This window comes from Ammospiza nelsoni, chromosome Z, assembly GCF_027579445.1.
Source record: "Ammospiza nelsoni isolate bAmmNel1 chromosome Z, bAmmNel1.pri, whole genome shotgun sequence".
Taxonomy (NCBI): Eukaryota; Metazoa; Chordata; class Aves; order Passeriformes; family Passerellidae; genus Ammospiza; species Ammospiza nelsoni.
In genome coordinates, this window is record NC_080669.1 from 19,952,631 (window position 1) to 19,971,570 (window position 18,940).

The 18,940-nt window shown below is 38.4% G+C and overlaps 1 protein-coding gene across 1 annotated transcript in view; it reads right to left on the reverse strand.

Annotated features, from left to right (window-relative positions):
* MOB3B (MOB kinase activator 3B) overlaps positions 1-18,940 on the reverse strand; it is an 85,620-nt gene that overhangs the window by 33,229 nt on the left and 33,451 nt on the right. Inside the window, exon 2 of the mRNA XM_059493153.1 lies at positions 14,453-15,061. Coding sequence (XP_059349136.1) covers positions 14,453-14,870 — 418 coding nt within the window. The 5' untranslated portion in view covers positions 14,871-15,061. The remainder of the gene's footprint in view (positions 1-14,452; positions 15,062-18,940) is intronic.

Here is an 18,940-nt window from a genome sequence, read left to right on the forward strand (position 1 = left end):
TGCTAGTTTCTTTGAGTCAACAAGGTTCAGCTGTGTTTAGGTTTTTTCCTTCTTTTCTCTTTTTCTGCTGTTGATTTATCAGAAGACAATTACATTATTGTAATTTTTTAAAGTTTCTTGACACCTTTTGCCATGCCTTGGGACATTTATAAAAGTCTGCAATCTCTGTGGCATAAATGTATCATGTTAGTTAACTGATATTCAACCAGCTCCAATTACAACACAACCTGAATACTAAAATTATCATTGCTTTTTGCTCAAAAATTTTGGGTCTGGCTGTGACTGCTACTGTGACATAAAATGTTTTCAACATATGCCTGTCCAAGGACAATTTATCATCTTCTCTTTTCTTTGCCAGGAAAATTAATGGGCAGAAATTCTCAATGCAGCCCAAAACAGTAGAAAATTGAAATGCATAAAATAGGGAGTCACCACCAAGATAAAACAGTAAGATTGTAATTTGTGAGATTTTCATTCTTACCAGAATTCCCCAAGTCAGAGAATATTTTGACTCCTCCAAGACAATCTCTATCATGCAGATTGCTGGAAATTGGGAAATAGCATATTTCCCTTTCTCTTTCTTACACTGAACAATGAACATTACCTGTTTGGCTGGATGGACCCTTGCTTTGACCTTTACAGACTTGCTTCTTCAGATTGTGTGTTTAAAAGCCAGGGATCTGGAACCAAATGTTCAAATTGTGATCTTATGGGTCCAGAGTAAACAAACACCTGGGCAAAATCTTTCTGTTTGATCTACAATTTTAACCCTCTGTCATGGTTTGACCCAGAAACAGGATTTCTGGGATGCTGCAGATAGGGCCAATGAGTGCTCAGATTTGAGTATTGCCATCTGGCCCAACCACTGGGCATTGGATCCACCTCTGAGAACACAGGGTAAAAGCAGGGCTCTCCCCCTGGCAGTCTCTCTTTGGATTTCTGGCGGGAAGGAGTTGGGTCTCTCCCCTGGCCCAGTTGCTGGCTGGGCGGGGGGAGGAGAAAAGCCATGCGGCCCGGCCCGGGAGAGGTAGGCCTGGCCCCCCCAAGGGTGGAAGGAAGAAGTAAAGAAATGCTGGGAAGAAATGTGCAGCCTGTTCCCCCCCCTTGGAGACAGACAGAGAGAGAGTACAGCCTGTGTTTGTGGCCGTTACCTTGAAATTTAGTAAACGTGCTGGCAGCAGGCAGCCCGGCTGAGGAGATGGGGGGGGGGGGTGTGCAGCCAGGAGTCCAGCCGCTTGGAGGAGTTTTTAACCCTTCTTGGACAATGAAAACTTCACTGAACATTAACCCTTCCTAGACGAGTGATGAAGGTCTGGACCAGAGAGAGAGAGAGAGTGAGAGATGTTGGAAGAATGGAGAAGATGGAGTGGCATTTTATGCTGGACTCTTGTGTAGCCATGGACAGAGCCATGTTTCCGTGTGATACAGAGACTGAGTCCAGGGGGAGAAATGTCCCAGAGCCAAAGAAGATTCAGTGTGGGTACCCCTCAGCCCCAGGGGGTATATCAAATATGGGGGGGACAGATGTCCCAAAGGTGAGATACTGTGCTTTTCTGGAACTGGACAAAGCATCCTTAAAAAGACAACCCTGGAAGCAGCCCTGATTCTTGTTCGGTGGTGAGAGCACCAGAACAAGGACGGAAAAGGCCACCACGACACACGGAAGGACTCCCTCTCCTCTTGAGGAACTGAAAGTTGAGCATTCTAAAGGGTGGTGCTGGACCCAGAATTGGTGATTTTGGAAGACGTATTGTATTGGGAATTTAGGGGGGAGGAGGAGGAGAGTGTTTTTGTGAGGTTTTCATTTTCCTTGTGTTTTCTTTTCTTTTGCGTGTAGTTTAGTAATTGTTTTTGTAGTTTAGTAAATAAATTTTTCTTTTTTTTCAAGTGGGAGCCTGCTTTGTTTATTCCTGGTCAAAATCTTACAGCAGACACCAGAGAAAGTGTATTTTCATGGGGGCATTTGGCCTTGTGCCAGTGTCAAAACTTTGACACCCTCCCAGAAAATGCATCAAGCGTTCTCTTGGAGGGCTAGAAATGCATGGGATTTGGAGTCTTTCTAAAGCCTTTCAGTTTTCATTCTCTTTACTCCTCCATATACGGAGCTACGAGTTTAGGAACAGGTAAAGAGTACGCTTGGCATCACTAACACTACCATGTGTTTGTGACCTCTTTCTGGATCAACAAACAAACAAACAAACAAACAAACAAACAAACCGCAATTCAAGAAAAAAAATTTTTACTTAGAATTTCCTACCTGAACAGCTACTTACACACTATGTAGACTACTTTGGTTACCTGAGATTTGGCCTTCAATTTGACAAGTGAAATAGTAACATCTACCATGCCTTACAGGGCTCTTGAACAATTACACCTAATTTAACAAAACCAAACAAAACCAAGCCTTAAAAATCCAAAAGAAAGGCAGTCAGGAAATGCAACTAATTCTAAAGTATATAAATTCTAAACAGATGTGTTGTTATAATACCTAAATATTCATTGGCACTTTTCTAAAAGATATTATGTCACCCAGTATGTGATTTGGACATGTTTCTCCTGCTTAGTACCATAGCCAGCTTCAGGGATTTGTCTATTAGAGGACTGAATTATGTCTGTTAAGTCTGGTTAGAGTCAATGCTGTACAAATAAAATCACTATTATTTCACCATGCTAATGTTGACAGTATACATTCATTGGTCAACTATAATGTTTCTCAGTTCACCTGAACATCATCTTCTTAAATGAAAAGATACTTCTTTCCATATCCAGATGAGAGGTTAGTCTATCAAAGATACGCTGTTCATTGTTCCCCCTTTCCCCTCTAACTATTAATTGACTTTGATTATTCCCTTCTCGATTATCTCTGATTCCTGCTGATTACTCAGCAACCATCCTTTTGTTTCTAAATGAGTCAAAGTGCCACTGATTCACATTATGAGAAGGAAATACAAGTTTCCACTGCATATTTTCAAGCGTATGAAATGACACTGCCTTCCTGAAATTCCTAGACGTGATTCACTGTGAGATGGAAAGAAATAAAAAATCCCCTGTGTCAGCACTGTCACTAAAGCCTGTTTCACTCCATAGTGTTGCTGAGAGGTTCTCAGCATTTGTAATGTCTTTCCTAATCTTTGAGTTTCCTGCAAGTGTTATTTTCTGCTCAGTAATACAAAACAGTCACTGAACAGGTATCACATATACGCCCTATTACAAGCATTCTAAGCATGACTCGGAGGATTTTCCAAGTGAAGCTAACTTCTGGAAAGGGAGACACATGAAACACTACATTGATCTGTGTGTCTAGGAAATTCCTATGTTCATTTGCACAAGGAGGAAGCTACTGCTGTGGAAAATCATCTGCTGGACAGCATCTTGGGTGAGTCTTCAGGGAAAAGGAAACTATTTAGGCCTTGGCTTTTGTGGTTTTTCTCTACTTGGAAACAATTTTTCCAGGTTAAATGTGTAATCAAAAATTGTGTAATGACTTGCAGTTTCATATAAACAGTGTCAGGCACTAAAAATTATTTTATATTTTCACAGTCCACAATATGCACATGTAAGTTTTGTGGCACTGTAACGGAAGAATTTGTATTATAAAGGCTGTTTATCCCTGTGACACAGAGCTTACAACTCAGCCCAAGAATGACTGTCAGGCTGAAGAGCCTTTCTCTGGGGAGCCTGTCATTAATGTGAGTTACAGGGTAGTAACAGCTGCCTGGTGTCTCAGTCACTGCTTAGGCACACAGAGCCTACATTGAACAGTAGGGTAGGAGAAGGAAAGTTTATTGCCTCAATACAGCTTATGCAGACCTATCCACATCCACATGGCTTGCAGAAGGTAACAGAGAAAGCAACTGTTTACATTATTTCTTTTACTCATCAGCTCTGTTTGTAGTTCAAGCATTTGGCCCTGCCACAGATCCATTTACAAGATTGGCTTTAATATTTTGGCTTTGAACACCAAAAGCATATGCAGGATGCAGTTTGTTTTTTCTCTGCAAGTAGTTTCTGGAATGTGTTGGTTGATGGGTTTCAATCAAAACTGCTCAGCTTACAGTCAGTTACAGCATTAAGAAGAGAATGAAAGAGAATTATTAAATTCCAGATTCTGTTGTATATCTGTGCAATTCCAGTCAAATAGAAAGTAGATTTTCATGAAGTAACTATCCATAGTTACCTCTGCACAGAGGTAACTTATGGATAGATTAGAGACTGTAGATGAAATTCTACAGTGCTTAAAAACCATGACCCTGTGAAGTTGTACACCTCTCATGAACAATCACAGGATGGTTTTTGATGGAGCAAGAAAGCAAGTCACATAGAAAGGCCTGTGCTGGTGGACTGGGAAAACACAGCTCCCAGTTACCAAGGACTCAACACCAATTAGCTCTCACCACCTACAGACATTCCTTATATTGGTCATCTTTATAGAAGTGTTTGCATTGCTGCTCTGAAAATTCAAGGCTTCTGCTTTGATTTTTCCAGGACATTAAAAAGGTGTAAGAAGGCATTTTATGCTTCCTTGGATAGACCCATAAATGCAGAAAGGAATAACCTGCCAAAGCTTCTAAGTTTTGTTTAGGTTTTCTGAAGTCAGGCAGTCCCCCGGCACATAACAGGTTTCCATGCTAGAACCAAAGCACAGATTTGCCCTATCAAAGCATGGAGCATAAGCTGGTGAGTATCCATTTTTGTTGAGTTGTTCTAGTGTTTTCAGTTACATTATTTTCTACCATTCAGTATGGACCTATGCATACTTCAAAAACTTTTCAGCTATATACTTTTCAAAGTTTCCATTAGCTAGGAAGTTGCAGAAACCCTGTCTTGGAAGTACTACAGGACTGCCAGCTAATATGAACAATTCTATGCTCAAACACCATTTTTGACAGGAAAACAATTTTCCATTTTCAATTTTCCATAAACAGGGAAAAAGCTCATTACTTTAAACTCATTACTGGAACATTAAATGAAGAAACATGTTTTACAGCAGTGTCACTAGTATTTGTGTACACAGCACCAGCTGTGAATTCTGTGTGGTACCAATAGTTTGACAGCTATGACAAAGGCATGAATGAGCTCTTTTCCCTTAGTGAACCAATTATGACTAAATCTGCTTTTAAGAGTAATTCGGCTTTTTCTGAATGTAGCACATAAACTTAAATCTGTTCTATTTTAATGAATGGCTGAATTACTCTATCACAGTCTTGTGGAACATATACAGTAAGCCTTGGGTCCCTTTGCTAAGGACAGAGGGACAGTGAATAAGCAGGAGGTTTGTGTGGACTTAGAAAAGTTTTCTAATAAAATTAACATTGCCCTTAACAATGCAAAGACTGGCAATGGTGCAAGACTGACGTCTGCTTTTTTCTCCTCCTCTACTTCCCAAGCAATCTTATATGTTCATGTTCAGGGTTGCATGCACTTACATTTTTCAAAAACAAAAAGGAATCTGTTGTCCCTCCTACTTAAAGTTCTCTGTTATGGTCCCAGGCCTCTTACAACCCTTAATAATCAATACAAGAAGAAATACAGCTGTCTTTTTCAGAATCACATTATAGTCTAGATTTCAAGTTGCTTACCTCAAAGTACTGAGTAGCTAAGGAACAGAGTATTGACAATCCTCTGCATAAAGGAACACAGTGGCGCGCATACCACAAAAATAGTGTATACAACAACCACAGAGCTAAAGGGATGCCACTCAGAGTGTCTGAAATGAACTCCCTTCAGAATGACCCCCATCGTCCCTACCTTTAGCTTCTTTGGTATCGCTATTACACATGTAAACACACTCATGCAGAAAAGAGATATGTAAGATGCAGTTATGCAGACAAGGACTAATCATGTCATGCGCAGCACTACCAGTGAGTGTTCAGCTGAAAACACTGACCAAACAAATATGATGCAGAAAAATCCATCCTCACAGAAACCATACTAAACTGCTTTTCTTCCTGTTATATAATTATATATATATATATTTGTATAGCTATTGTTATAAATATAATCTTCCCATTATATATATATATATATAATTTTTCTTCCTGTAATCTCTTGCTGACTTTTTTTTCTATGAGCATGTAAAGCTCCTCAAGGCAGAGAACTTCTGCAGAACTAGGCATAGAAATGTACAAATACAATTGTCTTTTAATGGTTAACACACAAGTGACTTAATCACACCTATAAATACTCCTATTGAAAAATTTTGATGGTTTTCTCTGTGGCATTATCAGAATGAACACTTACAGGTTATCTGAATATATAATTCTTGGCTTTGTGTTTAAAGACAAAAGAATGAAATTATTTAGGTTTGAAAAGACTCTTGAGATCAAGTTGAATCATAAACCTAACACTGCCAAGTTCATCACTAAGACATGTGTCCAAGTATCTTCTACATGACATCTACACGTCTTTTGAATACCTCCAAATGACTCAACCACTTCTCTGGGCAGCTTGTTCCAATGCTTAACAATGCTTTTCATGGAACAATTTTCCCCAATATTCAATCAAAACTCCTCCTAGCACAACATGGGGCTATTTTCTCTTGTCTGGTTGCTGACTACCTGAGAGCAGCAGCTGACCCTCGCCTGGCTGCAACCTCTCATCAGGTGGCTATAGAGAACAATGCCCCCCTCAGACTCCTTTTCTCCAGATTAAACACACCCAGGTCCCTCAACCACTCCACGTAGGACCTGTGCTCCAGACCCTTCACCAGCCTTGTTGACCTTCTCTGAAATCGCTCCAGCACCTCAATGTCCTTCTTGTAGGGAGAGGCCCAGAACTAGGCACAGGATTCATCGTGGGCCTCACCAATGCCAAGTACAGGGGGAAGATCATTGCCCTGGTCCTGCTGGCCACATTATTTTTGGCTTTTAGCTGCATAATGGTTTTTTTATCCAACATATCTGACTTTCTTCAAAAAATACCTATAAAAGACATGAGAACCTCATTTAAAAGTGACTAATAAGTTTTCTCCCTCCTAAAGTTTCTGCTCTTGCTCCATATACATAATCTATATGAATTTAGAAGGCCAAATTTCTACTTGAAAGAGGATGGAGAAACTTAAAAGAGAGTATTGGTGTTTCTGTCTGAAGCAAAAATCTTCTCCTAGATTTAGGACTTCCAAAAGTTCCCTAAGAGCCACACTAAGCGTCACTCCAGCCACTCACCAGTGAAATCAAATTGAGGTTGTTGTTTAAACCAATTAGGACTATATAATTTTATTTTCATGCCTCTATGATCACACTTCATTCTGATGATTTTTACCATATATCTGTTGCAGGTGATGATATCGTGTTATCAGGGCATACATCTCTTCCCTTGGCCAGACTGTGCATAAAACATGCCCCAAAGCACCAATGTTGTGCTCAGAAGATTGACCTTAAGGATGAAAATACATTTCTCAAAGTAGGGAGTACCATGAATTTTCTACAATATTTCTGAGCTTAAACAACAACTTCAATTTGGCAAAAAAACATAAGCAAGAGGTAGTAACTAAAAAAATTTATTCCTGTGAATCTTATTTTGTGTTCCAAACAATGAACCAGCAAAGTCATTATGATATATAAATTCTTCTCCTACACACATTCTGCCTTGCAGCCTGTGACACAAAGTCTTTTTTAGAAGGTTTTACATAAGAAGCTATTCTTCTTGTTCATCACAGGAAGGAATTCACACATCACTGCAGAATGCAGAGTGCTCAGTTCACAAAAACCCACTTTCCAAGGTAAAGTATGTTCAAGGTACCACATTTCCCACACTTTTTGAGTTGGGCACAAGCTCAAGCCCAGCATGCCTACTTAAACATTGTAGACATCAGCTGTGCTGTGAAGGTGGCTAAAGAGAAGAGGTCACAAGTTCAGTTAGGGTAGAAGTTGTGGTCATGGCATTGCTGAATCTCTGAGAGGCTAATTTAAGTAATTCCCACAACATATGTACAGACAACGTGCTGGAAAGCTGAATTCCTTAAGAACAAGGGAGATGGCAGATATTGGACAAACCACCCCAGTTCCTAAATGGGACACCATTTCTTGTGGGTGTTCTGTACTTTTTTTTTCCTCCAAAACCAGCATCAGACTGAGCAGAAATCCTGAAACCTTTGCAGAGCCAGTTAATACATCCCTTTCCGCTCAAATTTTCACTCCACCACCATTCATGCCACCACTTAAGTTGATTTCCTTCTATTTCCCTCAAGTTTGAGACACAGAGAATGGAGGAAGAAAGCCACTGAGACCTGCTTCTTAGTCTGTTAGCCAAAGTGCTTTGTAGCCCTTAATGACTACCACAATACTGAAAACATGTCATACAAAGCATCAGACTCCCAGTACACATTCTCCAGGTGAGACAGCATTCCTTCATACCAGCAGAGCCAAATCCTTCTCATGGAAATGCAGAGAATACACTAATAGATTTGCACTTACTTTCTACTACACATATTTTCTTCTATCATCAAAACTAGATTGCAGAATGGGTTAATTCACATGTCTGAGCTGGCAGTGGACCTTTAGGCACCTCAAATGATACACAGAGCAACAGACCAAGGGGATACACTGAGGAAGGCTTGTCAGTGATATGGCTGCAGGACCAGACTACTAGTCTAGACTACTCCCAAGCTTCAGTCCCTATTATTGTAAAAGTAGAATACTTAAACTAATCAAGACATTTTAGATATCAGATACAAATAGGGAATCAAACTCCTTCAAGATATAATCAGTCAGCAAGAAAGTCATTCAATGCTAAGAAGACCAGATTGCTAACTGCTAAACTGCATCACTCGCCATCCAGATGGACTTAATGCAATTTTCATCAGTCTTTTGTGATGATACTCTTGAAGCATACTAGGCTTGTGGGCTGGTTCATATGCCAGCTTAGGTTACTTTGAATCACCTGTTAGATCCTGAATGACAGGGGCAGGAAAAAGGTGTGAGGAGGAGGAAGCTCAAATGTGCAATCTAGTAAAAATAGTAAAATATCTACCTGATATTTTCCAAGCACATATATTTCAAGACACCAAACTCTCTAAGAGCATAGCTGTGCTGCTGCTATAACATTTGTATAGGCACAGAATTCATAAAGTTTAATAACTGAAAAAAAGCTGTAGCCATAGGACAGTCTGTATTTTGCAGAATTTTCTTTATTTCATTGACATAAAGAATAATTCAAAGCTCTTGGCAGGCACATCCATGTTGAAGGAGTGATCAAGAAAGGGCAGCAACAGGGACAAGCAGGTAAACCTTACAAAATAAAACCCTTCCACAGACCAAATTCATCAATAATTCGCAAAGGTGCAAAGATCAAACAGAAAGGATTGTTTGGATTTTACATTGGTCTTCAGGTGGTAGACTACAGCTGCATGTATCGAGGACTGGGTGACTGAATTACCAGTTAACAGATAGCAATCTGACTTCTCCCTTTGGTCCCTGGCAAAGCTTTGTCTTAAAAAAAATGGAAACATACCAGCTATAGAAATTGTATATTTTTGATTGTGGGGTGGGTGTGCATGAAACAATGGCAGTTCCTAGATAGTGTGTGACACTACAACAATAGTGCAATTGCAACAGCAGCAAAAAAATGAATAAAAAGTGTGTGCAGGAAATGCCAGCAAGCACCACTTTGCCCACACTATGGACACTTCCTCATACTTTGGAACAGGAATAAGACAGACATAACTGTAAGAAAAGAAAACTGTAGAAAATTCCACAATAATAACTGTAAAAAATTCTACAATACCACAATATTAGGAGGAAACCATAGAAAATTTTGAATCATATCTACAAAGGCCCTCCAGAATCTTGGTCTGCTTTTGTAGGTGAATTGTTGTGACATACTAGGCTCCTTTCTTTGAAAGCAGCATCACACACATGCTCTGTGCAAAACCTGAAGCTGTCAGATACCAAAATTTGCTAGCCAAACATGGAACAGCCAAAGTATTGATAAAGATACATTAATTTTTCAGCTGAAGTCCTACGTTTTAAATATGTTTGAAGTATTTTTATTTTGATCAGCCATAACTAGGCTATTTGATTAATTAATAACTTTTAAAATCCTCCTATACAAGAACTCTTATACCTTAAAAGTGATTTTGTACATCCTTTAAATGTCAGACTGTGGTTTCTTAAACTGCTTAATCAGGTTTCAATTAATTTAGCTCTTTTAGTTCCTTAGGCAGCCTGGCAGTGCTGAAATTTGAATTAAGAATCACAGAATATTTAAAGCTAGCACTGGTTTTGGGAAGCCTGCATCCCATCAGATTAGGTTGCTTGGGGTATTATTCTGCCTGGTCTTGCAAACCCTGAAGGATGGAGATGGCACAACCTTTGTTCTCTCTCAGCTACTTTTCTTCAATTTTCTTCTTCTTCTTTCCCAATTTTCTTCATTGGGAAAAAAATTCATTATGTCAAGCCAGAAAAGAAGTCAATTTTCTGTTAGTTTCAGCAACATTTTCTGTTGCTTGACCATCTTCTCATTTCAGTCTGTGGACCAGATGAAGAAATCATGCGGTGATGTTCTTTGGCCTGTGTTATGCTGGTGTTCAGATTAGAATAAATGACATAATGCCCAGTGGCCTTAAATTTCTGTGTATCTTTCCCAGTAACTCTTACAACAGAAAAACCCTCAGCATTCCATTCACTGAAAAGTGAATGGAATCCCAACAATACATAATTATTCTCATTTTATGGCTGCAATGAGTACAGGAAAGAACCTAAAGCAAATTGTTTTATCATGTTTTGAAATCAGAATTTAAAGGGAGCACAGAAAAATAGAATTCTTCTGTAAGAATTCTTTCCAAGAAAAAATTCTTTCTTTGCTCTTTTTTTGAGGTTGCCAAAACTCATTTGGTGAAAGCTGATGCAGTTCAACAAAAAGTACATCTTTTCCTAGGATCTACTGCTTTCCATTCCAAATTATTTCTTCAGACTGTTTACCAAAGGCTGAGAAATATATTCCTTGAAAAGTGTTAAACAGTGAGACTAGTAGGTGCACTAAAGAGCAACTAGTACTTACCAAAGAATTTACTCTAAAGCTAAATAAACACCAGGCACATTACAAAAACTGATTTTGGAGATGGATAGATTCAGCAGTGGCTGAGCAGGTGTACAGACTCTGTTCTATTCGTGCATTCTCACCCACTAAGGACATAAGAACATAATCATGAACAATCTTCTACAGATGGTGAGGCCATTTTATAAAAACCGTCGTTCAAGATTTGCTATACAAAGAAGTGGTCTTGATATTCAGCACCTGCTTTTATCACCTGCACACAATTCTCGACAGTTCTTTTTCCATGCAACCAGCTCCCTGTAACTGGGAGAGTGGTTGAGGGATGAGGCTCTTTATCATAAAATGAATAAACCAGAAGGACAGGGGAAAGCAGAAAGGAAATCAGATCACATCAGACCACAGATGACTGGTAAGAGGCCACAGGCCATTGTGCCAGTACAAACACTGACAAGGTTAAATATAACATTTATAACAATTTATAACTCAATTGCATTTGTGGGGTTTTTTTGTTGGTTTTTTTTTTGTTTGTTTGTTTTGTTTGGTTTTCTTTTTGTTTGTTTGGTTTTTTTTACCACTGAGGAAAACCACCACCACAGAATGAAGATCCCACCAAACCTTGCTATCCCTACTCTGAAATTATTTTCCTTGAAACTAGCTCCTCAGTGAAAGCTGCACTTAATTACAGTTCTTGAAATCCTTCTTTAGATAGTTTGCATAAGACATGCTAAATGAAAGAGGAAAAGTTTAATATGATTAAGCTGAGAAAAGTGTGTTCAGGGTTTCTGTGAACAGCACTTACTAACCCAGCTCTGGATCTCCTCATTAAACTTATCTGCTAATGAAAAAGTCAGCCCAAATACCATCCACTGGACACATTTTTTTTCCTAGAACAATTATCTTTAGACTAGAAAGATTCAAAGCAATGAAGCAATCTCTAATTTACAGCCACTCAACACTTTAAAACTGTTGTCCTATTAGTAAGGTCATATATAAGCCTGTTTTGTTTTCTGAGTATATCATCTTTCAAGATTTATTTCAGCTGCTGTGAAGAATGAAGAATTGTCATATTCATCACCATTAATTTATGTGAATGAAAATAGATATTTTAATTAGTACTATGCCTATGGTGCATAGGCTAACCAAAAGGCTGCTGCAGAACAGATAGGAATAAACAGTATCTAACACAGCAACAAAGGTTCCCTCTCTGATCACCTGTGAAATGCAGCACAGGTAACAATACACATGCTCAGTGAATTTCATTCACCAGCTTTATAATGCAGTACTCAGATAGGTTTACAGGTAGTATCACATCCAAATTTGGGACTGATATGAAAATCAACCAAAAATATTCTTTTGAAAGGCAACTTACCTCAGGAACAGATCCAAACTTCCCTTTGCATGTTTTGAGTCCCTAAGCAGGGACTTGCTCACATAAGAGATACCCAGAATACTAAATTCAACATACCATGTGGTTGTCCCTGAATTGAAAGATCTAAAGCCTCCCAAACAATTTTATCAACAGTTTCATATGGAAAGTGGTTAATCAAAAAGAAAATGAGAAATATGCAGGGGGCCAGCATGGTATCTGCAACAAAGGCTGAAGAGGAGGCAAGAAAGAAATAGGGGTACAAGCACTGCTCCAATAATGCTCTAAAGGTATCTATAGAATCTCTTTACAAGACTGTCCAATCATTTCAGTCTGTAATATGAATACAGCAAAATCCAGTACAAGCAGACTTGTCCCTTTCCTTTGGATCAATTCAGAGTAAGACAAAGATTTTTATGAACATTGGGCTTTCCTGTTTTTACTTTTATCAGAGTCCAGCCCCATTTTAGAGACCAGACGTCTTTCCCCTCCATCAGTTGTTTCATGTTTGATTGAATTGACAACAGCAGAAGCAGCTGGGAGAAGTAGACTGAGAGTATTTACTGATGTCATTCTTAGCTTACAATAAGTAAACCATCAGGACAAAAGTTCCTTCAGAAGTGTCTTATTACAAATATAATGGTGGAGCATCTAGGGCTGAATGCTTGTGTGTTAGAGATTATTAGCTGGTTCAGTAAACCCCATCAGCACACCAGTTGTGCTACCTGTTCCCCATATCTGCTGACAAACACTTTCTACATATGCAAATGACACAAAAACAGAACAATACTGGAATACTCCAAGGCAGAAAATTGGTATAAGAAAGCCTGCAGAAATACCAGTGAAGCAAAATCATATATTTCTCAGCACCTTCAGACAATCTTCAACTCCAAAAATCATTTACCCTGAAGAAACAAAAAGCAACTAGTGCTTGAGAAATCAAACCCATTTTTCACCCACAAAAATATATGATACTGCTTCTGATATCATCCTTCTCTTGCCATGTTGTCAAAATCCAGATTAAAAATATAATTAATGCATCCTTTCTACCTATTAAAGTAGTACAGAAAAGTGATAGAAACTATGAAACAAACCACAGATTTGTCCGGATAGATAGCCATCAAGTCCAAGTGTAAGGTATTTCAAAGGTCTGGAAACACTGATAGACACAGACTCTCGATGCATGATCTATCAATTAGTCGCAGGACCTAGCTGCCTATATAAACTCCAAAATATTGGGCTGAGCTTATCTAAACATATGGCATTCTTCCTGTTTGTTACTCATCTGGGCCAACTAATACATAACAACTTACATTTCTTACAAAAAGCCCCCGCCTTTTACAATTGAAAGCAGTAAACCATTCATTAAAATTGCTAAAAATCAAGCAAGTACATTTTGAAAGCATAACTTTTTTATTGTTGCATGCAGCCATAGGTAAATATTTATGCTGTCTGCACTATGCAATGCATTCTTCCACTTTCAGCAAGGATACTTCAACCTACTTGTGCCACTCTTCAGAGAGAATATTATAAAAGGAAATATGTGAAGCTGTTAACAGCTCTCTCATCTAGGCTGTCTGCTTAAATAATAACAATGCTTATTAGTTATATGTAGTACTGAAAACAATACTTTGGAGAATAATTGACAACTTGTGAGTTTTGGACAAGAAATCAAGAGAAGGTGGGAGGGCTAAGTTCATTGCATTCTTGATTCTCCACTGTCTTGTACATAAATGTACACTATGAGAGCAGTCTGACCAGTTTTGCTTTCCATCCATTCTGTATGTGAGTAGTTGGACAAAGTGCAAAGCCATACAAATTTGATTAATTTTCAAGAAGGTATTAATGCAATGCTGATCACCCTCAGTGATTAACCTGAGGAATCATTAGGGATAAACATTTAAGGCTAACAAACACTATCATACCTAGAAACCATAGTTAACATTTCATGAACTACATACTATTTCTGATCCCTCCTACTCCTCACCTGCTGTTCAACAGCTTTTATGTCCCTAAATATGTGGGAAGAGAACATGCTTAGTACAAGAATGAAAGGCAGTTTATGCTTTAGGACTTCTTCCTTACACTTACCTACACTTGTGGGAAATATATCCTCATTGTTGATTTGCACCTCAATCCAGTCCATGAGAAGATTCATATATTGGGGTGCAGGCAGTGCTGTGGGCTTCTTGTACTTCAAGTCATCCTGCCACCGATACTCGTACTTGGGGCCTCCAGACATCACTGGGCAACTCCTCTCCGTGCAGAACTCACAGATAGTCCCATAAATGAGGTTGATCCTATTGAAGAAGTCGACAACATGAACAGCCACCCAGTCATTCTGGTCTTCTCCACTGGGCAACTGCACAGCTGCTTTCAAGTCCACCCCTGAGTTGAGAGATGCTTGCGCTCGTTTGTGAAGTTCAAACCTCTGGGTTCCAGGCTCAAACTTGCGTTTTGGGCGGAAAGTCTTATCTTTATTAAAGACTTGCTTGAGTGCTATGGACATGTCTGTTAATCTTCTGCACTGAAGTAGCTGGCAGGAAAGCACGTCTGAGATTTAATGCAAGTCTCTGAAAACAGCTGCTCTCTATCACAGGCTTTCCAGGGCCTGCTCTTTTTCCCAGAGAAGATTGCATCAACTTCAGAGCAATTTATCAGCTCTTCCTCTTGAAAGCCCCCCTGAAAGGCTTCATTTCCCTAAGGATACAGAAACAATACACATCAATGGCAAATTCAAGTCTGGTCCCATCAGTTTGTTACTGTTTTACCAGAATTTTCTAGCAATTATAAGATGAAATATAATGTGTAATATGCTAGCCTTAAGAACTGCCCAAACCCTAACTAGAAGACTTAATTTTTTTTAAGTGACTCATTTTTTGAAGTATTAAGGAATTAACTTCTCTGTTCTTTTAAAATATCTACCCAAATAGAGGCTCTTAAGTTATAAAGATGGGAATTCAATAAATCTTGTATGATATTCAAATTTTAAAACCAACTTTTTCACTTTGCTACATTTTTACAGCCACTGTATAACATTCAAAATGTGCATATAAGTTAAGTAGGAAAAAAACTGTGACAATTTAGAATCATTAACTGCTCCTGAAGCTACCAATGGGGCCTCTAAGCATTTGCCATAGCTTCAGTGCTCATCTCTGTGGCAAAAAGAAATCAGCAAGCAAAACTTATCCATATTTGTTTTCTGTTTTAAATTACTGAGGTGTTCACTTTTGCACACCTCATAGAACCAAATAAGAAGGATAACTATGGTATTACACAGAAATAATTCCTGTTTCCCACAAAACTGTATGGAGATTGTTACTTTTATTGACCCACCTTCAGAAATTCAGTAGTGGACTTAGATTTTTATTGGATTGTGTAGAACTATTAGCAATTGTGAAGCCACCACTTTTTTATAGCTCTATTAATCTTCTTTACAGGGGAATACTTGGCATTGTCCTTACAAAAGCAAGAGCATAGACTTTGTGTTGTTCCATCTAACCTAAGCTGGCAGTGGAATGGTTCCAACAGTGAGCCTGACGGAACAAATAAATTACTGCATTACAGCTTTGTTTGCTCTCATATATGTACAAGAAAGAAAGTATATTATCACTAAATGTATACACTTAGGAGTGACAGGATAGATAGGTGCTGCTTCAATTAGACTTTTGTTTTAGTACTAAAGATTTTGTGAATAAATATAAACATTTCATTCTGTGCAATATTTAAATTAAATAACACAATATATCTTAAACCTGCATAGCAATACAAAAATCCTCCCCTATTAGTGGCCAATTCTTATGGATTGTCTGTGTTCCACTGTTTCCCTTAACCAAAATAATGTCCACAAAAATTTTACTAGGCAGTGTGTGCCTAGCACTAAATTCTTCTGAAGACAGTTGCCTAAGGCTTTGCTGAGGGGCAAAAAGGAAGAGAAAAAGGTGTTGCTTTCTTCTTAATATCCACAAGAAAGTAACACCTACTTTAGCAAAGAGAAATTTGGTGTGCTAGACCCTGTGTCCACACAATAGGATGTAAGTGCCACAAAAAAAATCCTCTTCTAAATATGTGAAAGACTAGCATGCAAGCTAATTTGTTGGCAAGCAGCAGTCACATGGAATCAGCAGAGAAGTGCTTGCTTTAACTTCTGATGGCATGATGGAGGGATATTCCAACCATTACCTTATAAACAGTCATTTTTCCATATCTGCAAAATCCAAGAAGTCTTGGAATTAGCTCCAGGGAGATTATTGTCATATCTGACATGCCCCTTGATCTCTATTCAAAGACTGAGATCCTGAATATTCCAGTCCAGAAATTCTTTCCCTGACAAAGATCAGGGAAAGAAGACTTTAAACAAAAGTAGCCTTGGAACAGTTAAGTGTCATTGGCAGGAAATGAAGATACTTTTAAATAGTCAACTTTGCCCTACAATTTGTTGCTTGTTACTAAGACCCAAAACTTCCAGCCTCAAATACTCTGGGGCAGCCATCTGTTTATTTAAAAGCCCTTAAAAACACAGGTGAGTAGTGCTGCACAGGCTCAGCCTGTGACTGACACACCTTAAGATGGCATGGAGCCAATGTCCCAGTTTGTTATAATAAGCAGGTTAAGTCCAGAATTTTACAGCTCAGGTAATTACTTTCTTCCCCACATTAATACACCTGGTGCTCTTATGTGGTTTGACTCCCTTCATCACCTGCAAATATTCATCAGAATATGCAAGGATTTTTATTTAAAACAACAAGCTGAGCAGCAAATAAAATTCAACTTCAAAAGAGTCACTTTGAAACACAGTACTCACTGCAATTAAAGCTCCTTCAAGAAAAACAGAACACACTGTATTTTATAAGCTATTTTCTACTAAATATGCAAACAAAATGAATCACATTAAATAATGTTTCCCACTCCCCTCCATATATTCAGGAAATCTGCATAAAATTAATTAATTCAGAGAAAATTCAACCAAAACATTCAGCAAACAACTCATTATCTCAAGTCTTATGTTGATGTTGAAGGTCTCTGTGGAAGCACACACACATTCTGGTCAAATTCACCTCTAAGACTCATCCAAAAAATTATTCTACTGTGCAGCCAGATGAAACTGCTCTTTAACTCACCAGGCCAGAAATCAGAACAAGAAAGAACTTCCTATACATTTTGTATCTGGAGAATCTTCTGTTCAGTATCCTGCAATAAAAGCCAAGGCTGTTCCTCTTTCATCTTCCTGTAACTTTACAAAATACAAAAGTACAAAACTTGTATGTCACTGTTTAACTTCTCTTAAGAGATACAGCTCTGCTAAGAGCTTATTTTTTCCCTCTTTCTCTGTTTAGAAATATGACTGAAGACTGTGCAATGCTAGGGGACGAACAGACTTGCTTTCTCATGTTGTCTCATATTCAAGAATGAAAAATAGAAAATTATAAGACCTGACCTTCACAAAATACTGCAGTGAATCAACCCTATGAAATACGGGGATTTTTTTGCATCCTGGTTCTTGATGGTATTTGCTATCTAATTAACCATTATCTTTACTCAAAAGCTAACAGAAATGAATAAAGAAATAAAAATTTAGGCTTTTGTAAACATTTACAAACAACATTACCACTACTTCCTTGGAATAAAGAAGCTTTTCCTTTATTGACAGGAGACAAAGGAGCAGGCTCACCTTATTTTCAGTAGTGTTCAAGCACAGGTATTTTAGGTTTGGATCCTTCAGAGGCTGATGCTAATGGAAGAACTCTACACAAAATCATTATGCTCTAAGACCATCTTTTCTGCTTAGGCAATAAAGTGGCTGGTGTTAATGACAGGATGGCCACTCCTTTGCTGAGGCCTGATTCACTAATCTGTTTCAGGAACTCAATTACCTTGAGACTTCCAGCACTCCCTGTACTGCGCTTGAATCAACAATCATGACAAGAAGTTTTTCATTTCATCCTAAACCACATACTGTCAATTAAAACTTTGTATCTTTGTATGGAACAACTTAATAATCAAAGCTATTGCTTCAAAACTGCATAACATCAGCAAAAATGAAAACTCATCAGATAGCTTCAACAACAAATGATAAACAAAATCCCACCATTTTTAAAGCACTGAGAATGTAACTTGCTTTTCCAGTCATCACATTCATTTCTATGACAGTTTTCACCTTACAAGAATGAAAAATGCTTCCAGTTTCATGATCTCAACAGGTCTTGGGGGAACGGCATCAAATCTGAAACACTGCAGACAATGTGATATGGGTCACACTGAATCACAACTCCTTGAAACCTATGGTACAGTAGCACCCACTCTCATTTCACATAAAACTAAATTTGTCTCTTGGTAAGAGATACTTTGCAGTTTACTGTTACAGTAATGCCAACAGAACTGCTCCTGATTTATACTTGTGTCAAAACTGATAAAAACTGGCTTCTAGTCTTTATGACAGGTTCTAGTTATACAGAAAGGCATAAAGAATAACTCATGGTTATCACTCATGGTATTTGGCTTAATGGTATACTGGAACAGTGTCCTGCATATCCCTCTGAACTAAATGACTATCCTGGTATGGGCTCAGAGAGGTAATTG